Here is a 24,111-nt window from a genome sequence, read left to right on the forward strand (position 1 = left end):
CTGCCTAGAAGCCAGACCTGCTGCTAACTGCTTCTGGGGCACAGCACGGTGTTGGAAAAGGTAGGTACTAGCCTGCCTTAGCTGGGCAGCACTGCCAACAGTACTTTCAACATCCCAGTCAGTAGTGCTGACCAGAGCAAGGTGACCCAGTGCCTTACATGCCGCGATCCAGTACTGGGTTGCGACCCACAGTTTGAAAAACACTGAGCTAAGTTATGTCTGGTTGTTCTGACCCCAGGGGCCATTCTGGAAGTAGAGCATCAGTTGGTTGCAGGGATAACCTGGCCATGCCACTTATGTCCAATACAGGATGAAAACGTCTACTCTACACACCACCTGGGGATTCTCCTCACACCAGGGAAATTCTGAGAGGGCCAGTTACAATGGCTTTTCAGTTTTGGGGCACCAGAGTGAGGAAAAGTACACAGAGTATCGTGGACAATCAGGTACTTTAGAAGGTAAGACTGGCTGGGAAACCTCAGCAACCACATTCAAAGCCACTCTTCATAGTTTGTCTGAAAAGAACTCTAAACTACTTATATGGAGTGGTTTATTAAAACATTTGCTCAAATCTCCAAACCAGTGAATCTGCTGCTAACTGTGTCTCAAAAGCCATGGAAATACCCAAGAACGTGATCTATCCTTTCCTCCCCTCAAAAGAAATAGAAAACAAAATGTTGCCAGACAAACCCCAACATACCTCATGGAGCGCACCAGCCTAGCTAACAATGTCCGTTTTTCCTCATTTGTAAACTTCATGACACCAGGAGTTTCAAACTTCTGCCGGATCCACTGGCATTGCTCCACGTCATTGATGAACATGAATTCCAGTCCAATGTGCTGACAGTACGTATTCTAGGAGGTGAAATATGAAGTCCAGAAACTTACAACTTTGGGAGTTCATGGATTGGGAGAAGTAGGACAGGTATTTTAAAAATAAAGCAAATAGTTTATTTACATTATCATTCCCACCATCTCCCTGTATTAAACTGTGATTTCCTTTCCTTTTGTATTAATTCTTTCTAGGGGCTGTAAGCAATTTGGTTCTTCTACTAAATCCTGAATTTGCCTGTTCCCAAGCCCCACAAACTTTCACCACAGAAACTAATATTTCAGTCACTTGGAATCTGGAAGATTTTTCTCATCTGGTAATAACCATTAAAAGTAGGTCAATATATATGCTCTAAACTAATCAATGAAGTTCATCTAACTGACAAAAAAAATTATAGACAGATCATAGTCATTGCTTTGGATGTTCCAGGAAAAAATTCAAATTGGTTATCAAAATGTATCCAAATGGTTTAAAAAAAAATCACCTGAAATCAAGTACTAAAGACAGTGAAAGATATTTATGAAGTCCCATGCAAATTGTTTGATAGCTGTCGATTCTTAAAAGGCTAGGAATCAGTTTCAGATTTCCAACTACACTGAGAGGGTAAGGGAAGTAATCTAATTTTGTCTTTAATAATGGAAAAAAATCAACATATTTTGGGAGTAACTCCTTAGTTCGTCATTGTGTATACTTATAAGTTTTTTATTATTTATTTTAGAGGAAATGTTCACTGGACAGATATATTATACATAAAAGAAGTGAATAGGAGCACCAAATACAGAGATTTTTACAGGGAAAAAAGCACCAAACTCAAATATACAAGAGAGTCTGATTGTGATAATGTTGACAAAGCCAATCCAAATTTCTGCAATTAAAATGATTTTTTTTTTAATTTTATAGCATGTTTTGTTTTATGAGCATGTGATATACAAATAGATAAAAAAAAGCCTGGCACTTTTAAAATTGCCACATAAATAGCTGGGAGATAAGACAGTCAGGCAGAAAGCAAACTGAAAAGATACATGCTAAGTCTGCAATGTAGAAGATGACCATGGATCCCCTACAGTGCCCCTGTATGTGCTATGAGTCCGATCCTGCAAAGTGCTGAAGAGCCAGTGGTGAGAGCATTCAGTACTTCATAGGAGCATTCAGCAAGATCAGACACTGTACTGATTCATTTCTAATGTTCTCCTTTCTCGTTCTGGGTTCTTCCTGCATTATTTTGTTAACCATTTTGAGTTTCACTGAATTCATACGGCATAATTACATCAGCTATTGGGAAAAAAACATAACTATGCAAGAGTTGGGGGGAAAGCTACTATCATACAAGCCGTTTCCAATCTATATTGAGGTGAGTTTAGGGTCCAATCCCAAAGTCATTACACAGGAAAGAGTCACACTGATGTCAAGGATGCAGGATCAAGCTCATAATGCATCCTGGGGAAATGTATGGAACGGAAGCTAGTGGCCTACAAGGAGTTTGTTTCCGACAGACCCAAAGAAAACACACAGGAATGTTTTAAGGGCCCTTATCCTGCAAAGCGATCGGCTAGCATGATCCCTTTGCAGGAATAGGGCCTATGTTAGTATTGTGCTGCATGGCCCACCAGCACCTCCTCCATTACTCTGATTATTTGGGGCATTTGAAAAAGATGATCCCGACGGCTTCTACCATTTATAGAAACTCTAGGGCAGTGGTTCTCAACCTATTCACCATTGAGGGCTGCCTTTGTACCCCACAATGTATAATGTGGGCTGCATCCAATACTATCTGTATGGCCTTGAGATGACACATGGGCTGCAGCTCTGTGCTGATTGGGCTGCAGGTTGAGACCCACTGCTCTAGGGTCACCTTTAATGCCATCTGAAGTTCTCTTATGTGTCTTATCAACTGAAGTGGAATGGACCAATTTCATAATACACAAACTGACAACAGCAGCTCGCTTCCATCTGGATGAAAGCAGTTACACAAGATAAATCGCCACACTGACCTCCAGCCGCTTGATGATCTCTCGTAAAGAAAGAGCAGTCTCATCTCCTCCTATGAAGGTGATTGTAGGCAATCGAAAAACCTTGTCCAAGTCAGATTCGTGCAAACCATAAAGCCCTACAGTGTGTCAATTGGTGAGAGGGGGCGGGGAGACAAAAAGCACAAGCTAAAGCGGCAGAATGTCCTGGTCAAGACAATACACTGTGAAAGTTTAAGCAGGTTGTAACACACCTTACCCTTGGGGAAAAGTGAAAATCTTTTCAATTGCCAGATTGTAATGCACACCACACATTTGGAGAAATCCATATTTAACAAGCACATTGGCAGAGTTTAAGATATTTATTAGATGAAGGTGCAAATTTCATCTATTGATTGGTACCTGCTATGCAAGCAAGTGGTACAATATTCCAATGGAAGGCTGCACGTGACAGAAAAATTTCAACATGGGGAATAATATGGCACCTTCACTATGTTCCAAGTTCCTATTACTTTAGGGTTTGGGTTTTTTTAATTTCATCTTAACTCACTTCTGCCATGAAATGTGGCAATACATGAAAAGAGTTTTCAACAGATTCAAGATGCATACATAGGTTAACTCAAACCATAACCCTTGTCCTACCTTCACAAATTTTTACTTTATGATCCTCATTGGTGTAATTTCTAAATTTAAACTGGAAGCTTTTCAGGGAGGGACAGGACAATTCCCTTACTACTACTTTTTTTTTGTGCCCAATGCATTTTGGGGAACAAAAAAAATACATATTATATTTGAGTTCATTCCAGGTACTTCTGGCAACTCTCCTCTTAAAATCTCTGTTTTCAAAAGATTATAAAGAATGATAGGTGCATGAACTTGTATTCCCTGAAACTCTTCCTACAACCTAAAAGTATAAAAATTAGAAAGTCTATAAGTAAGATAATAATAACAAATAAAATAATTAGCAGCCTTTTGGCCAATAGAATGCTTTTATACAACCACTGGGCAATACAATAAATTACTGTCCCCATTGCCTAATAATAGCAGCAGCAGCAAAAATCAGAAGTAATTACACAGACTGAAGAAAATCCAGATTGAAGGAACAACATACGTGTTTAATCAGAGATGCAACAGAAGCTGAGCTATAATTGCATTAAACACACGTTCAGTCCTTGGCTTTTGAGACTGCCAACTAGAATGCCAATTAGTTTACAAGATAGGGATATTCACTGAGATTTCCAATTTATTTTATACTTGCCATCAAACAGCTTATCTATGTTACATTTGACCTGGAAGCCCACAGGGGGAAAAAATCTTAGGGTCTCATTTTAATGTTAGGAGGTGAAATTGACCCTGGCTTTGCTATTAGTAACAGAAGTCCTACCAATAACTTCAGATTTGAACCAGATGGTACATAAATCAGTTTCTCTGAAGGCCAGGTACTGTGAAAAGAATGCATCATCTCCATCCTTGATTTAGGGATCTCTGAATCTGCCGAGGCCAAGAAATCAGTTTCTGCCAATCTTTAACCTATCTTTTGCAGTTCCAAGAAATGAGGTATGTACAAGACCAACAAGCATCACAGCATGGCTCAAAGTACATGGTGAAGGTTCTGCATGAGGAAACAATCTTAACCCATTACAGATTGAACACATACTGTAAGCAAGTACTTTAGCATTCATTGACTGACAGCCTGAATAATACCGAGAGATCTAAGAGTTAACAAGGAAAGAAAAAAGGGATCAATATTCAAATTCTAGAAGGGGGAAGAGAATTAAGCAATTTAAAGGCCAAACCACTATGGAACTCAGTGTACTAAACAATACCAGTGAACTGACACTGTTGCATGGTATTACCAATATGTAATCTTTTCATTTAAAATAAGTAAAAATGGTAATTGTAGATAAATAGCACTTCATTTTTCACTTTAAATTTGAAAAAGGCACATATACAGACACACAGAATTGAATCAGTTCAATTTACTAGTACTTAGGAGATTTAGTTCTGAGTCTGTGACAATAAAGCAGAGAACGCAGTGCCACTAACTTTACTTTTATTTGTTTCCTTGCTGACTCACTCTCCGACTCAGTAGGATTTTCGTGTGCTGTCATGCAAACAGTGGAACATGTAATAGAAGTGATGTGTGCACAAATAGCACAGCTATGTCTTTTACCTCAGCACTGCATATTTACTACAGCATCACTTCAGATTTAAAGGGATAGGGACCTTTGAGCTTAAGCCTCACTGAAGATATTTTTAGGCATTAGTATTTTGCAAAATGTGTTCTTGCAACTAGCTGTATTGTAAATATAACTTCTAAAGGGAACTGATGCATGGGACTCTACATACAGGAGATATGTATTACTGGCCACGATATTCAAGTATCTTGCGTGGTCATTAGAGGCTCTTATTTCCCTATTGGTAAGTTTCCCTATTGGTCTATCACGAGCTACTGGGGAATACTTAGCAGTGAGCCAGGGAATCCCATCATCCACACTCCAACTTCCTTTTTCTGCTAACATTCATATACATCTCACCAGACACACGCTTACATGCCACCATCACTTATAAACATGCCATCCCTTCCTGATTCACAGTGCAAGCATCTAGTTTCTTTTTCATGTGATGTCACACTCCTGATAGTTTTTCAGGATGCCCAGGATTTCACGTAGCATTATTTCTGAGGTTTAGAGAAGCCATGCCAAAGGTCTGCATTGAACTTGTGCTCAAAGTCATGCTAAAGGTTCGTGTATGCGCTGGATTCCCTGAAGCAGGAGTTCTTAACCTCTCTTTCTGAAGCCCTCCTCCAGCCCCAACATGCTATAAAAACTCCACTCCCCACCTAGGTCACAACTGTTTTTCTGCATACAAAAGCCAGGACCTGTGTTTGAGGGTAGCAAGAAGGGCAACTGCCCAGGGCCACATGCCACAGGGGCCCCTGCGAAGTTACATTGCTCAGGCTTCAGCCCTAGATGGTGGGGCTCAGAGCTTCAGGCTTCAGCCCCATGCAGTGAGGCTTTGGCTTTCTGCCCTGGGCCCCAGAGTCTAAAACTGGCCCTGCTTGGCAGACCCCCTGACACCTGCTCACGGCCCCCCAGGGGGTGCCAGACCCTTGGTTCAGAACCACTGCCCTGAAGGACTTTTGTGCTTTCCCTGCCATCTCTCTTCCCAGTAGGCTGCGAATGAGAACATAAACTAATCTCTCACATGCAATGCATGTGTCTGTGAGCCAAATTCATCAGGGTTCTGATAGTGCCTCATATTAGAGAAAATAAAGACCTCTCACTTTTGATTAAAGTGCAGACTATTTTTCACAATGAAGATAATACAGCTGGAATCCTGAGTGCCTTTCCTTTTACAGAAAATATAAAACAACCAAGAGGAGAAATGAAATCATACCAAGAGGGGGAAAAACCCCCCTCAAGGCAACGTGTGTCATTTTACCAAGAAGGAATCACAGAATGGCTCCTTGACCCGCATAAGGCTAGTTACTAGCATGACACCCGTGAAGCCACTAATCTGTGCCACTTACAATGCATGTAATGCACCTTCTTCACCTTGCTCGAGTATTGAGCTCTCACATAAAGCCACCAGAGACTGGTCAGTCAAGTCACCTCTACAGTTATCTAGTCTGTGATTAACATCACAAAAGATATAGACCACCCCCTGGTAGGTCAACGCTCCATATCCCAAGCATTATTAGCTGACACTAAGTATTTCTGCCACCTCTGTTTTAGGTTGAAACCCTACTCTTTTCCCAAAATCCCTGTGACAACAGCCCCTCCCCAGCGACAGCTGCTTTTTGTGTCTCGCATTTCTAACAGGTACCATAATCAGGAGTAGCAGATTGCACATAGCATACAGTGATGCAAGTATTTTAAATTTAAATTACCTATTTTTTTTAAATTTTATATTAATTGAATAAAACAGACATTATTACTCCTCAGCTCCTAGCATATCATAATTATTTTGCTTATACAAGAGAGTAGACTCAGATAAGAGAGCCTCCCCAAGGACTAAGAATGGAGTTTCTTCAGCTTTTTCTGCTCTAGAAGAAATCATGCTCCCCTGGAGAAGCTTAACAAAAACACCTTTGCAGGGCTGCAGGTATTTTGGCATCCTCCATGCTTGGGTCACCCCATGAGTTCTGACTAACCCTTTTTAAGAAAGTGATTACACAGCCAACTTCCAAAATTCTCTAATAAAAGGCACATAAGCGGCATAAATGAGTCCAAGTTAAAGAGTACATATACACACAACCTTTGGCCAAGCAAATCTGAAAAACTGATCCAGACCAAATGAATTTCCTTAAAGATGATGATCAAATGAGGAAAAACAAAATGAGCCAAACTCACTGGAATTATGGAACTACACCAGAGATTATACTGACACACCTGCCATGAGAGGCAGCAAGAGCCATGTAATAACCTGCATTTAATATGTAGCTTTGACTCCCTCATCCATACTCTGCCCATTAATCCATCCCCTTAAGACTTGTTCTAACACTCCAAACATCCAAGCAAAATCAAACAGTTACCATGTTTTTAAAAGAGTGCATGAACTATTTCCTGCCTTGATCCAGCATACGAAATTTATACACAGAAATTACAAGCACCTAAGGCCCAGGATGGACAATATTCAACCCTGGACCAATAATTGGTTTCAAGTCCAATAATCTCATGACCCATGAGGGCTAGAGATAGTTAGACTGAATGAAGCAGAAAAAAGGGCTTTCTACATAATGTAACTTCCACCCAGACCTGTCACTGTAGGATTTATTTTTCATTTATACAGTGGCACAAGAATGAAGAAAGAAAACCTACTGCAAATATTTTTTCCACTGAAGTTAAAGTCATGTCCATTTCTTTCTCCAGATGGTTACTTACACCACTAGCATTAATCATTGCTTTGGTGGAGGAAATGGAACTTGAGTTCTCTGCAACACTAACTCCCACATGATGGATGCATTGCACCAGTATTGCACCACTATTGCACCAGGTTTCTTGATGGATTTCAGCAAGACAGACATGATTTTTTGCCTTCCTGCTCTTCTTTTTAATTTTTCATTATTAAAGACAGACCCATTTTAAAAAGATCAGTACCTGTCTCTTTCCCTGTTCTGAAAGGAAAGGCTCTCACCCTCACAAGATGATCATATCACCCAGAAAACTGGGAGTGTCTCTGTTTTGGGGACTCATCTCAGTTAGCTTTACATATTACATGACATTTTGGGCTTTAAACACAATCCAGTTCTGCTTCCTCACAAAGCTTTCATAACAGCGCTGCACTTGTCACTGCACAGCAAAGCTCTGTGCAGGGCAGGTGCAGGCCTTTATGAAGTGCCCTCAAGTCTCTTGCTGCCATCCCAGGTAGCAAAAGGGACTATAAGAGAGAAAAAAAACTTCATCTCCCAATAGCAACACACAGACAGACATGCACACACAAACTTAAAAGAGGGAAGCAAAAGGTAAAGTCAGGGAAAATGCATCACCCAGAGAGAATAGAAATCCTTTGACAGTTTAGGCTCATAGCTTGACTGTAATGACTGGACACGTGACAAAAGGTTTGGTTAACCAGAATGAATCTGACACTGTTTCATGCATGACTAAGAAAGCTAGAACTGGGTACTATTCTTTAGATCTAATAAAAAAAATCTGAACTATCTGTTTGCTCTCATTACCCTAGAATACTACTGGATTTTATCTAACAGGCCTTTGGAGTGCAGAGCTAAGGGATATCGCTGGCTAGCAGCATTCCTCCTGCACACCACTCTAACCAATTTAATGCCATCTGCTTCTCTTCCTCTCCCTAAGCTACATGGGTCACTTTAAAAATATTAAAAATAAAAAAATAAAAAAGAGAGGGGGAGAGATATAAAGTGTAAGAAAGAAGATAAAGGAGTTGGGAATGTGCACTGCATGGTTCTCCTTTAGAAGTTTTGTGGGCAGGCCAATGATGGCCAGCTCTCCCCCCACACTTGAAGACAGCAGCACCAGGAAACCCTGCTCTCCTCCAAAGACATGATGGGCTAGAAGAGGAAAGTCTGCTATTGGCCTACACTCCTTACAAAGATTAGCTCCCTTTCCCAACTAGAGGAAAATAAGGTACTTCCCAACTCATGCACACAAGTATGTCCCCATTTGTGGGAGAGTCCCCCTTTCCAAAACAGCAGCTCCCATTTGGGGAAAGAACAATGTTGAGGCACTGAATATTCTCCACCAAGGCCTTGAGTTACGCTTGTTCGTTGTTTTTCTGAGACAATATAAGAAACTAGTAAGGACTTTTACTACAGACAGCATTGATGACAGTAGAGAAACCACCACGGTACTGAGGGTAGGTGGTGGGGGGGGGGTGTTAAAACATGCAATTTCAAGTTTCATCTGTCTTCAGGCTGCTTGACATATTATTTCTACCTTGTTTAACTCACAAGGATTTAATTCATCAACCCTACTTGCAGAATGTTAGTATTTGAAAATAAAATTATTAAAAGCAAATCAAAAATCAGTAAGCGTCCATTGTCATTTCATTCAAATTAAGGATCCAAAGGGAGAGGGAGAAAGAATCAATGCTCTGTGTAAATATCTCTTTACTTTATAGGCTGGAGAGCTATATCGATTTTATATCATAGAAGGAAGCTGAGAGCCTCATCTATCCTGATCACCAGATCTGGGAAAGGCAGTAGGGCCAAGAGGATTACAGATGTAAAATAAAGTAGAGATTGTTAGAATGCTGCTTATCCACTCTTTGCACCATATTTGATCTCCTGTCCAAATTTTCCCATACAAAAACAGAAAGATCAGATATTAAATTCAACTTACATATCTATCTTTAAGACAACTAAGGAGATAGATTTTAGGCTCCAATGTTAGTAGATCTTTTTTAGCAGGTGCTCTTTATTCTAACATTTCTTTATCTTATCTTTTCAAAACATTGGCTACTATATTGATCATGTTGCTTCATCTCTGAAACAGATGCAATCTAAGAAAACTAAAGCAATTCCTGGAGAACGAGGACTCACTGCATTATTCCTCTAAGACAGGATTTCTCAAGCTGGAGTCCAAGTCAGGGAGTCAAATCCAGGGCTGCTGGCCCCACTGACCAACTCCTCCCCCTCCCTCCCAGTGCCTCCTACACACCGCTGAACAGCTATTCACTGGCATGCAGGAGGCACTGGGAGGGAGGGGGAAGAGCAGGGATGGGGCACGCTCACAGGGGGAAGGGGCAGAAAGAGGCAGGGAAGAGGAGGGGCACGGCCCGGGGCTGAGCAGTGGCTTTGGGGGCAGGGGGAGTCTGTGAAAAATTGTAAATCAAAATGGGGGTCCTTGAGTTGCTAAAAAGTTTGAGAACCACTGCTTTAAGACACTGTTAAGTGATGACTGCAAGACTGAGATTTACAATCAGTGTTCAAAATTTTACAATCCCTATTTTTCTTCTTATATAGCTTGGACAGATTCTTCCAGTTAAGAAAAGAAGATGGGATACATATTAAGAGGGTAAGACACTAGTTTGGGCATCTCTTCATTTATTCAGAGAACTTATATCAAAACTATTTTTAAAAATATGTAGCGCCTGTATCATTCACAAAAAGATTCATTCATGAAAATGTAGTCTGCTATTCCACAGAAGTATTAAGGAACAGGAAAAACTATCAATCACTGAACTATTGTATTAAGATTTTAGCATGTTTATAATATTACTCTTCAGGCCAATATGTTTTTTGGAAATATCTAAGTCATAATAATAAGACCATAAGACTAAAAATAATTATTAGAAACTAGCCCTTATGTGACAACAAATAGGATGCATTTTGACTTTGATTCAGTTGACAATTAAGATCTCCGCCACATAGCACTCAAACCAGAGTGATGTGCAATTATGGAAATGTCTATATCTATTACTCGCTTTAGATGTGGACCAGAACCATGCACTGTGTATGATTGTTTCATATCCTTTTAATACAGCAGGAAGATACCATGGGCATTGTGTAACTGTTCATTTACTATGCACTTGTTCTTAATTCTTTTGTCCCCCATATCCCTCCATCATAAAAGTTCCAACTAAATACCATGCAGTGGCAACCAGCTGCAAAGGAAGAAGCTTCACTGGAATGATTTAGCCATCCTCTTGCAATATATCTGTTCAAATGGCCAAATTCACATTATATATTACCATCTCATCAGCCAATCCACACTCTATTCCCTAATGTTCTAAAAGCATGCTTGATCTCCCCAAGCTTGGAACAATGAGCTACAGCTGCTTCCACAAATAGGTAGCGCAAGAATGAGCGAATGCTCTATTTTCAAATTTCCTTAAGGAGTCGTCAATGGTTAGATTCACATAAAACATATCGCAATCAAAGCAAAGTCACAGTGATTTATCATAAAATAATACACAAGGTTAGAGGAACATTTCACTAATCAATAGTTGTCCTACTAAGAAAAACAAAACACTCAGTTGCTGTAATTATCTTGCCTAGTGACTCTCTCCAGAGGATACATTGTACCACGAGACATGCCTCTGGCCAAACATATTGATTTATATAAAGTAGTCTGAGGTTCTCACCCAGTTTATCAATAGTAGTGATTAAATCAGATGGAACAAATGAATCCAAGTCTGCGTCCAAGATTCCTAGGGGATCCAGCTGAGCCACATGATGTCCACGGATCTAAATGGGTGCCATTAGGTAGGAAGAGGGAAGAGATACACCAAGACAAAAAAAATCATTATAAATCAAGTCAGTAAAAAGGGAGAACTCGCCAATGTTTGTGCTCCCAACATATAGATAACTCATGGAATCACACACACAAAAACCATACGAACAGTCATACCGGGCCAGACCAATGGTCCATCTAGCCCAGTAGTAGTCAATAATCCCTCAGAGTTCGAGGATGATTATCACCCATAAAATGATAGCCAGTTATCACAGGTGGATCTGTAGGTGACTAATTAGACCAATCCCTGATCCACAGCTCTTGTCACAGTTGAGGCAGGCATTTCCCTATGGAAGGGCAGATTTGAATTGTAGAGTCAGTCTGCCATGCATTCTGTCCTCCTTTCCCATTGCTCTGTTTCCTGTTGTCAGTGGCCAGTGCCAGATGTTTCTGGCAATTAGAGGTTTAGGGACATCCAGTGCATGAGGTTGTGTTCCTGACCATCTTGGCTAACAACCACTGATAGATCTATCCTCCATGAACTTATCTAGTTCTTTTTTGAACCCACTTATACTTTTGGCCTTCATAACATTCCATGGCAATGAGTTCCACAGGTTGATTGTGCATTGTGGGAAGTACTTCCTTATATTTGTTTTAGATCCTGCTGCCCATTATTTTCATCAGGTGATCCTACTTCTTGTGTTATTGTGAAGGGGCAAACACCACTTCTCTATTCACTTTCTTCATACCATTCAGATTTTACAGACCTCTAACATATCCCTCCTTAGTTATCTTTTTTTCTAAGCTGAACAATCCCAGTATTTTTCCTTCCCCTTGTATGAAGCTGATCCATGCTCCTAAGCATTTTGTTGCCCTCCTCTGCACCTTTTCCAATTTAATATTTTTTTTTTGATGGGGTGACCAGAACTTCATACAGTATTCAAGGAGCAGGCATACCATGGATTCATATAGCAGAATTGTGATATTTTCTGTCTTATTATCTCTTTCCTAATGGGCTCCTTACATTCGGTTAGCATTTTTTATTGCTGCTGCACACTGAGTGGATGTTTTCAGGGAACTATCCACCATAACTAATATTTCTTTTGTGAGTGATAATAGCTAATTTGGATTCCATCATTTTTTATGTATAATTGGGATTATTTTTCGAAGGCGCAATACTTTATACTTAACATTGAATTCATCTGTTGCATAGTCACCTAGTCTAGTGAGATCCTCTTTGTAACTTTTTGCAATCAGTTTTTTACTTAACTGTCTCGAGTAAATTTGTGTTGTCTGCAAATTTTGCCACTTTGCTGTTCACCTCTTTTTCCAGAGCATTTATGAATACGTTGAACAGCACAGGTTCCAGTACAATTCCTTTGGGGACCCCGCTGCTTATGTCTCTCCACTGTGAAAACTGAGCAATTATTCCTACCCTTTATTTCGTATCTCTTAACCAGTTACTGATCCATGAGAGGACCTTTCCTCTTATCTCAGGTCTGCTTACTGTGCTTAAGAGTTTTTGGCGAGGGACTTGTTGAAGGCTTTCTAAAAGTCCAAGTATACTGTATCAACTGGATTACCTTTGTCCACACGCATGTTGATACCCTCAAAAATTCTAATAGATTGGTGAGGCATAATTTCCTTTTACCAAAGCCATGTTGATTCTTCCCCACCACATCGTGTTCACCTATGTGTCTGGTTGAAACTATAGTAAAGAATAAAAGTAATTGCCAGGATCGCCTCTAGAGCAGTTTTTAAAAACATGTGTTACATTAGCTACTCTCCAGTCATCTGTTACTCAGGCTCATTTAAGTGATAGCAGAACTACTAACTGTTGTATGTAACCTATTTCATATTTGAGTTCCTTCAGAACTCTTAGGTGAATACCCTCTAGTCCTAGTGACTTATTGTTTATTTTATCAAGTTATTCCAAAACCTCCTCTACTGATATCTCAATCTAGTGCAGTTCCTCATATCTGTCACCTAAAAAGAATAGCTTGGGTATGAGAATCTCACCCAGCTCCTCTAAAGTGAAGACCAATGCAAATAATTCATTTAGTTTCTCTGCAATGGGCTTGTCTTCCTTGTGTGCTCCTTCAGCACCTCAATTGTCCAGTGGACCCACTGACTGCCAGGCTTTCTGCTTCTGATGTAAAAAAAATTTGCTGTTAGTTTTTTGCATTCTTAGCTAGTCGCTTTTCTGATTCTTTTTTAGCCTGCCTTATTGTACTTCTACACTTGACTTGCCAGAGTTTATGCTCCTTTTTATTGCCCTCAGTAAGACCAAATTATTAATTTTTAAAATATGCCTTTAACCACCATTTTCCCCTGGATTCTTTAGTTATGGTGGCTTTTTTTTTTTGGTCTTCTATTTTGTGGTTTTTATTTGGGTTATATATTTAGTTGGAGACACATACCCCATTAAAGTTAAATTTCACAATGTAGTGCCCTATGAACAGAAAATAAGGAGTACTGCCCCAATAATCTCTATTATTAACACTTACCTCAACACTGGGGACAAAAGAACTTATGTTCTCTCTACCTTGCTACCTTTCAGTTTAATTTTTGAATTGTACATAAGCAGCAATTTCTGATAGAGATTACAATTTATCTATGTTCTATAAAGCTCTGGGCAAATTTAAGGAACTATGTGTATATTTTATAATAGTAATTTGTCACTCTTCATTTCCCTTTTCAGGTACTAATATAAAACTTCCACACACAGCTTATTTTTTTAAATTAATGGATAAATTATGAGTCACTTGACTACAATTTAATTCAATATACTAGTGTCCTAAACTTCAGTGAAAATAAAACTATAACAAGGGCTGAACTAGAATTTCAGTGTAAGAGGTAGCAACTGTGGACATTTCTTAAAATGCAGTTGTACTCTTAAAAGTTACTCTGTTAAAATGCCATCATGGAGTTTTGCATTTGCATCTATTTTTCATATGACGTGCTTGGTTTACAAAGAAAAGAAACAACACATGGTTCTACAATTGCCAGTCTTGTAAATTTAGCATTGATCAAGCCAGAGTTGTCATGCATTATCACCAGTATTAAAAGTTCCACACATCACATTATGCTCTTGACATCTGTGCAACCTCATTGTTCACAATGGTTACACAAGCGTATTTGATTAGAACTGAGCAAACAATTCTGTTGATGCTCAAGATGGAACAGAATCTTCAGCTCCATTGGTGTTTAGCTGTGTTTGTTCTGCAGCATTAACAGAAGTAGTAAAAGTAACTCATTTGGGGCACTAGCACTAACAGCTATAATTCTGAAAAAAAAAGCAGAATCTGACAATTAAAATGGTGCCATTTTATGTACATCTTTTTAGCATACAGCCACATTTTCAAAAATGTGAAGTGTGGAGGTAACTCCACACTCCAGAAAGGAAAATTCAGCATTTCATTCTGCAGCAGCTATATATACACATACACGAAGTGCTCAGTATTCATAAGTCTATTTGATGATCACATGGTTCACTGAAAGCACAAAAGAGTAACATTGTATATTACAATATAAAATGCTAGATACAGCATATACGTTTTCTTTTTTCAATTGCTACTTCACACTGATTTAGTTTACAAGATACAAATGGGGAGGGGAATTCAGGTTCAGCGTTGCAGCAGTGTGGAAGAAAATATTTTTTTAAAAATCTTCGTCCCTATTCATGCATCTTTCCCAAGAGAGAGCCAAATAATAGAAAAAACATGTTCTGATTCCAGAATTCTAATTATTGCCCATGATGAATGAAGCTAAAAGGAAGACAAATTGATCCCTATATGACCAGTTGGACTAATCAGGGCTGAGAGCTTCAAGGCTGTGTTTAATTTTTAAAATTAAATATGACAAGTCACAAGAGTCTGGAAACTGCCACGTGAAAGAGTCATAATTATTGCAAGCAAACCTGGGATTCTTGCCCATGGGTTCAGCAGAAATTCGGTATATTGTAGAGCTGATTACATCTGTCACCCAGGAATCAAGTTTACAGACTACATTTTCCCCTCATCGTTCAAGAGAAGTCCCACTCTCCAGGGCTAGCTCCATGGAATAGCACAGAGTTCTCCTACATCAACATTTACATTAATACTATTTATATCCATGTTTAATATATATATACAAATGCCCTCGCTACAAAATAAGTTGGATATTAAGGTTCCTGAACTCTACCCTACGCACATAAAATTATGGCAATGGCATGCAATAGAGTTTCTCAGGGGAAAAAAAAGTAGCCCAAAAGAATGGTGTGGAAATTCAGCAGACACAGTCTGAAATGAGAGCCATTAACAACTGGCTACTGACTAACCCACCTCTAGGCTTTGGACAAGAGGTAATGGTGCTGGGAAGTTGTCACTAGGACAGTGATGCAGGAGTCAATAAATGTATTAAAAGTTAATTGTAAATTATGCTTACGCAGTCCCTCTCTAGTCACTGGACCACATGGGAAGTTCTTGAATATGCTACTGCCTTTGAGCTAACAGAGCTAAGTCTTCTAGCTCAGGCAGTAAAGATTCATGCTTTTATGAACAGAGGTCCCAGGTTTAATCTCTGCTATTGAAGATCCAGCAAGGATGACGTTACACTAAATTGCTTATTATTCTGGTAGTATTTTAGATTAAGTTAAAAGGTGAAAGAAGGCTTTCAAAGCAAGGAATGCATGAAGTGCAGCAAGACTGCCACTTTTAAAGGCTTTGCTGAAAACTGAACAAGAAGGTGAAAGTCCATTATACCCTTTCTAAACAGGAACACAACTGACTAGGACTCCCACTAATAAAACAGGGGGAAAATGTACATTTTTAGATGTACAAGATGTTTTAAAATATTTTTAGTTCTCACCAGAGCCATTTAAAAGTAAATTAAGAGAAATCCTCTTGTAATCAGCTAAAATGGGGCAAAAAAGAAAAATGTGCCCTTTTGTGCCCAGTTTTCATGAGATAGTGTTTGGACACAAACTGAAAATTTCAGTTTCTGCTATCCCTCTCCCTGCCCTTTGATTCTGACTTCCTGAAAGCAAGGAGATGCCAGTGCTTTCAGCTGAATCAGTTAGATGAATACAGCAATTTCCCAGCTCAACAGTGTTCCCTTCCCTCCTTCACCATGGAGCATATCCATCCTCCTCTGGGCTGGGATGACATCTACAAACTCATGCTGGTCTCTCACATGGTAGGGTAATACTCTAATATCCTGATCTCACTAAAGTAAGTGATAAAATTCACTGATTAAGACCAGGATTTCAACTTCAGGGCCCAATCCAGCAAACATTTCTGACCGAAACCTAATACTTATTACTGCAAGTAATCTCATCTGAACTCATGGTAGTAAGCAATATTCCCTGTAGGTAGAGCTTGCAAGATTGAGCCTCTCAATATATTTCCATTGGGTATTATTTTTATTTTCTGTCATTTCCAGGTTTTATCCTCATCAACTGCACAAACTCAGGAAAAAGGGAAATAATAAAAAGCAAAGGGAAATAATTTTCTATGGATATTAACACTTTCAATATCTTCTGTTAATTAATCTCTGTAACAGATAACTATTCCAAGATAACATAACATAAATCATGTGAGACATAACAGTAAAAGTCTCACAAAAAGCCATCTGGCTAAAAAATATTTAATTATTACATTCAGTGACAGTAAATGTCAAAAGAAGTACTTCTGCACCACACTTAGATTTATCATTTGAATAATATTTGCCACTCTTGGCCAAATAATTTGAAGACCATTATTTTTAGGGATGCATGTAAATCACAAGTCTGATAGTGTTCCTGGTTTTTAATATTAATACTAAAAATAAGCTAAATTATTGAAGTAGGAAAAAAATTGTGAGAATGCTATGTGAAGAATAATGCATACAAATTTACAATGTGTTGTGAAATGAGTTAATACTTTACATACTAGGACAAGGGTGAATGCACAGAAGGGAATTCTTTTCAAAGGTGTTTTAATGCTGTCAAATATTGGTTTCCTCCTCAATCTATTAAGGAAAATTCCAACAAGTCCAATAAACCAATTTAAGCTTAATTGACTCTATGCCTTCAAAATCAGGGGGTTTCCCCAACTGTTCTGTTTTGCAGACCGTTTCATAAGAAAATATTTCATTCTACAGACCACTAGGACAGGCTACTTCGAACAATCCACCCAACGTAGCTTGAAAACCTTTGTTTGAACTAATAAGATATAACAGAAGATGATATGGAAGCAGTTTGTTTGCACATTTTATTTAATTATTGTGTTTATACTTTTTTTTAAAAAGTAAAGAACCCAACTGATTTCTTGAGATCACACCAAAGTTCAGCCTGTGTTTAGAATCTGCTGTGTCAGTGAGGACAAAACACTAAACCTGGGGTAACCAGATGCAGGTTCCAGTGGTAGTCTCTGGGGTAAATTGTGCAGTGACGTGAGTGGTAATATAATTTACATATCAGGCATAAATGGCATAGTGGTTTTACCTGCCTCAATTTGGCAAAATGACTAACTTATACCTCATAGGTGATGGGGAGTGGGAGTGGGAGTGGTAAAGAGGTGCAGCAGAAAGCAACTGATGGTAATGTCCAAGATACAGCAAGTCCCCTAACTCTACATTGTTTCCCGGAAGTCATGCTAGGAACAGTCTGTACAAAAGCATATTTTAGAGACCGATTTATATTTACAGGGAAAGAAAGAAAGAAAAAGTGGTGAGGCATTTCCATGAACTACATTTAAATTAATGGTTAAGATAGCATTGTAATTTAGTAAATATTAAGTAAGGTTCTATAATTAATCCAATGTAAGGCATTTTAATCAATCATTTTAATGGAATTGTTTGTCACCCGTAGAGAACTAATACCCAACACTAATACAGAAGGGCAAAACACAAAAGCCTCATATGAGCCCCTTCAAATTGTCTGGGGCAGGAATGCTCCTATTCAAAACTCAGGATCAAATAATTTTGCATTGGATCCAAAATTTGAACAGTCTTATTTTTCAGTTCATATATGGCTGAAATTCTTGAAATGTTTCTTGCAAGATTTCAGCCAAAGGTGGTAAAAATCTACTTAACTGTTCTTGAGAGATTGCCTGAAATTTGAGACACAAATAGTGGAAAACAATTAATAAGATTTGAGCGTAATTACAGAACATAAACACTAGCTCTGATTTGGCTTCAAACGTAAACATAACCCCAATAAAGAACAGAAGGATATATGACTCTGAAAAAGGAGGATGAAGTTTGAGGTGATCACAACAAAGATTCAAGACTTTCTCCCTCTCCCCACATTGGTTTCAGAGTGTGGCAGCAGCATAATAAGAAAAATATATCAATACAGATATCATCCCTGTCAACATCTATGTATAGTAACAGATGGGAAATTTGCTTCAATATTCATATACAGCTTTTGCATAAATTTAAGCACAGATTATCAGAAGCATGTGCTTTAGATTTATTATGTCTTGTGGAGAGATAAGAAATCTTATAGTTGATCTTATGAGAGAAATCAGGAAATTTACTTGGAAATATTTTAGCGTTTTTTTTGCGGGGAGGGGGAGGAAAAGGATTAACAAAATTACAAATAGGATTTTGTAGTAAGTCCTCCTTCACAGCATCTAGAATCCAGTATTAGAAAGAAGCAGTACATTTACTGAATTTCCCAATAGAAGGGCCACAAAGCAGTCTACTACAAAAAGCACAAAACTAGCAAGTCCAAGAAATCAAAGTTTTAGATCTTTCTCCACTATATTTAATTATCTGACAGAGAAGCATTTACAATTGATAGCATCTCTTCAACACAATTTATAAAGAGGATTAGATACATCTATAATCACCAAAATGCTTTTAAATAATCCTTTCATTATTTTGTCATGGAGATCCCTAAAATACACAGAGACACCTCTATTGCATCAATTAAGTCAGGAAATATATAGTCCCAAATAAAGGAAAAGTTGTGTTCTCTGGGTATTTTGTTTCTAATTGCTTTTTTTAGCATCAAAGCAACCAAACGTTCTGTAATTCTTGCTGCTACTTCAACAAAATTTTGCTATAGATTTTACATAAGTGAAGGAACAACAGGCTGGTATGAAATTGACCGTGTTTTCTGCATAGACTACTTTTATTTAAGTGACTTTATGACATGACTATTTACATAGGTCTTTGCACCTATTTATCATACTGTAGTATGCATTAATTTAACACTTTGGAACATATTTCGCATCGGGCCAAGGATGCTACTTCTCAACCAAATGACACCATAGAATGAACTGAAAGGGAAATAACCTAAACAAGTCACAAAACTATTTTTGTCAACTTTCGTATTTACAATGATCGGGATTCACATTTTGCTGAATTTGCTCACTCATTCAAAGTATACTGCTTCCTTTTTTCCAGGGAAAGAGAACTCAGAAGGTAAAACTGATATAGATCACAGTGGCTTTCCCTTGACTGAGAACAGATTCAGATAAAGCAAAGCATATTGTGGAGAACAATGAAGAGTTTCACTTCACTGCACATACCTTAATGAAAAAAAAATTAGACATTAATTCAGCTACTGTTTAAGCTACTGCACTATATGCAACGGATTGTATTATCACCTATTACACAGGAAAAAATCTGCTCAAGCAAAAAAGCTGGATTTCAGAACATTTCTTTATTCTGACTCAGTTCTCCATCTGGATGGAGTTAGATGAGCAGGTGGAGCGGAGGATCAGTTGTTTTGGTGAAGAGGAAAAACCCTAGAGGTGCTCCAGTTCCACAGTGATGCGTGAAATAAAAGAACCAAGATGAACTCAACTGTACCTGCTCTGATATGGACACCCTTTGCGGTACTGTCACTTAACTTTATCCCAGTTGTCCAGACTGGAACACACAGAGGTTATAAGTCTCTTAAAAATGTTATGAGGATCAATATGTATTGCAGTACCACTTAGTGAGGGTCAGGCCTATAATGGGGTCCCCGAGCTACACACTGTATACACAGTATAAAAAGACAGTACCTGCACCAAAGAGTTTACAATTTAGGCATAAAACAGATGGAAAAAACAGACAGGGGAAACACAAGAAAGCAATCAGTTAATATTTGCAAAGTGCTTTTAAAAGGAAACTCCCTCCCCCATATAATACTAAGTAGCAATAGCACACTTACTTGATATGCTCTGATCAATGATTGCACAGCCAGGTGGTCCTCAACCAGTTTTTCAGCTTTACCTGGTGTCTTTGCCAATCCATGACTCTGAAACAACGCTCTGCTTTTCGAAAGATCTGGTAAGTGTGTCTGGTAAGCTTGACCAGGAGGAGCCCCAGCGTTAGCATTTCGGAAAAACAAATCCCAAGACTGGACAAAGTTGCAGAGAAGAGGGATGAACAGAAAAGGGGAAGGAAGGAAGAAAATTGCGTTATTAGATCAAATAAAACCCATGATTCAAAGCACTAACTTTCCACGTGACAGTGAATGTGGCAACATAAGAATGGCCACACTAGGTCAGATCAATGGTCCATCGACCCAGTATCCTGTTTTCTGACAGTGGCCAATGCCAGATGCTTCAGAGGGAATAAACAGAACAGGGCAACTGTGAAGTGATCCATGTCCCGTTGTCCAGTAAAGCATCTGGCAGTCAAAGGTTTAGGGACACCCAGAGCATGGAGTTGCATTCCTGACCATCTTGGCTAATAGCCATTGATGGACCTACCCTCCACGAACTTTTCTAATTCTTTTTTTAACCCAATTATACTTTTGGCCTTCACAACATCCCCAAGCATTGAGTTCTACAGGTTGTGTGAAGAAGTTTGTTTTAAATCTGCTATTAATTTCATTGGGTGACCCCCCCCCAGGACTCTTGTGTTAGGCGAAGGGGTAAATAACACTTTCTTATTCACTTTCTCCACACCATTAATGATTTTACAGACCTCTATCATACCGCCTCTTAGTTGTCTCTTTTCCAAACTGAAAAGTCCCGGACTTTTTAATCTCTCCTCATACGGAAGCTGTTCCATGCTAATAATTTTTGTTGTCCCTCTCTGTACTTTTCCCATTTCTAATATAGCTTTTTTGAAATGAGGTGACAAGAACTGCACACAGAATTCATTTGGGTGTACCAGGGATTTATACAGTGGGATTATGATATTTATAGTCTTATTATCCCTTTCCTAATAGGGCCTAACATCATTAGCTTTTTTGACTGTTGCTGCATACCGAGCGCATGTTTTCCAGAGAACTATCCACAATGACTCCAAAATCTCTTTCCTGAGTGGTGTATGTAGAGTTGGCATTATGTTTTGCAATATACATTACTTTGCATTTATCAAACACTGAATTTCATCTGCCATTTTGTTGCTCCAATCATTCAGTTTTGTGAGATCTCTTTGACAGATCTTTGGCCGCCACATACATTTTGTGCTGCAATTTCAGACAAGATTACATATACACTGCCGTGTATCCCCTCCCACCCTCATGTTCTGTGGCAACTCCATGGTACCAGCTAAATGTAAAACTATTATTGCTGTTTCATTTCTAGGGATTTTAATTCTGCCGTGCTATAGAGCTGTCCATTATGCCACTGGAGAATGAAAAATAAATTCCAGCTTGCTAACCGTATAGATAATGACCTGTCAGACGGGAATTTCAAAAAGTCAAGTAGAATAAGCTTTTTTTGCAGGGGGAAGATGGGTTAGTTGGCTATTTTACAGAAAACTAAAGTGCAAAATTGCTAAAAGCATAACATTATCCATCCAGTCCATTTACCTATGATGTAATTGCAGGCAAAGGCCATGTCTACACTTACAGTTTTGCAGCGCTGGTAGTTACAGCTGTGTTCGTACAGCTGTGTAGGGCCAGCGCTGCAGTGTGGCCACACTGACAGCTACAAGCGCTGCAGTGTGGCCACATTTGCAGCACTTGCAGTGCTGTTGGGAGTGGTGCATTGTGGGCAGCTATCCCAGCATTCAAGTGGCTGCAACGTGCTTTTCAAAAGAGGGGGGTGGGGTGGAATGTGACAGGGAGCGTGGAGGAGACAGACAAAATGGATTTTTGGAGTTGACACTGTTCTCAGCTCCCTGCCTTGCAAGTTCTAAGGACTGGAAGACACACAGTGCCTACCTTCAATCATTTTAAAATTTCTAACTCCCTTCCCCCACTGCTCTCTCATTCACTAAATGCAAATTATGTACTTTTAAATACCCGTCAGACCAGATAAGCAACTGCTCAACACAGACTTCCCCCTCCAGCTCTGCCGTGTGAGAGTGCTGTTTCTCTCTTCAAGCAAACAGCTGTGAACATTCCAAAGTAATTCCCCTGCCTGCCTCCGCTCGCTCAGCAAACAGGAGCTGTGTTTGTTTTTTTAAATAAGCAGTTTGGTTGAACTCCGAGCTCTCCCTTTCTTCCAGTTTGTTGTGGACAGGAATTCTGGGATACCTTCTTATACCCCGGAGGTCAATAAAAGCGCTGGTGGGCGTCCACACTTGCTGACCAGCGCTGGATCACCAGCGCTGGAATCCCTACACCCGAGGCTCGACCGGGTGTACAGCCAGCGCTGCAACCAGGGAGTTGCAGCGCTGGCCATGCTTTGCAAGTGTGGCCACATCCTAAGTTGCAGCGCTGTAACCCCCTCACCAGCACTGCAACTCTCTAGTGTAGCCATGGCCAAACATTAGATATATAACTAGGAGAGTTCTATTATTGCTCTATAAGATTTAAATCTGAAAGCCTTGATTAATAAAAACAGGCAGGTTTCTTTAATTATATTGTAAGGGTTTTTGGATACTCAGTAGTCTTCTCTTCAGGCCCAATCCTTGAGCTGTTCACTCAAGCAGATGTCTTATCGACTACATTTAGAGTTTTGTCTGAATGAGGTCAGGATCAGGCTTTTTTCTTCAGCATGTCAAGCTATTACATGGTCAACCAGACTTCAGGGCTGTGATTTCAAGGTTATGTAAGTGGCTGTGACACACAAAATTTACAAGGATACTCATTTTAAAAGTCAAAAATGTCACAAACAAAAGATTCATCTATTTGCATCAGCTAATCCTATTCAAATGTCTCCAGATTAATCACAACCATTTGAATTAAATCATAATATTCAGCTCCCCCTACAATTAACAAGCCTGGAGCTAATCCCTTCTCTAGTGTTATATTTATTTCTCAGGCAAGACATACAAATTCCTTGAGGTACAACACAAATGCTGGCTTAAATCTAATATAATTAATAAGGAAAAAAACCAAGACAACAATCCTCTTCTTTTTTCACCACCATCTGGATTCCCAAGCTGTATCTTTTCAGAGGAGAGTGTTGCTCTTCTAATCTAAACATATATGTTGCCACACATCATTAAATGCTTTGATGATAACAGAAGTGGACAGCAGAATAACAGGACTAAAAAATAAAAACAAAAAACAAAACAGGAACAATCCTGCATCATCAGAGGTTGCCTAGTAAATCTGTTCCACCTCTGATATCCATCACTGGATTGGAAAAAATTGTTAATATTTCCCTCTTTCCCCCCTGAGCTAGTCAAACTGGGGAAGCTTCTATTAACAATTTTTTCCAATCCAGTGATGGAAATCAGAGGTGGAACAGATTTACTAGGCAACCCCTGATGATGCAGGATTGTTCGTTTTTATTTTGTCCTGTTATTCTTTAAAATTTTGTCCTGTTATTCTTTAAAATTTTAAAACAAAAATGGA

The 24,111-nt window shown here is 39.1% G+C and overlaps 1 protein-coding gene across 3 annotated transcripts in view; it reads right to left on the reverse strand.

Annotated features, from left to right (window-relative positions):
* The window catches only part of OGDHL (oxoglutarate dehydrogenase L), a 118,419-nt gene that overhangs the window by 68,092 nt on the left and 26,216 nt on the right, over positions 1 to 24,111 (reverse strand). For all 3 annotated transcript variants that reach the window (XM_050959087.1, XM_050959086.1, XM_050959088.1), the window contains exons 3-6: positions 20,578 to 20,766; positions 11,362 to 11,464; positions 2,824 to 2,939; positions 701 to 855 (exon numbers count right to left, since the gene is read on the reverse strand). In XM_050959087.1, the coding sequence (XP_050815044.1) occupies positions 701 to 855; positions 2,824 to 2,939; positions 11,362 to 11,464; positions 20,578 to 20,766 (563 nt within the window). The remainder of the gene's footprint in view (positions 1 to 700; positions 856 to 2,823; positions 2,940 to 11,361; positions 11,465 to 20,577; positions 20,767 to 24,111) is intronic.

The sequence above is a fragment of the Gopherus flavomarginatus genome, chromosome 6, assembly GCF_025201925.1.
Source record: "Gopherus flavomarginatus isolate rGopFla2 chromosome 6, rGopFla2.mat.asm, whole genome shotgun sequence".
Classification (NCBI taxonomy): domain Eukaryota; kingdom Metazoa; phylum Chordata; order Testudines; family Testudinidae; genus Gopherus; species Gopherus flavomarginatus.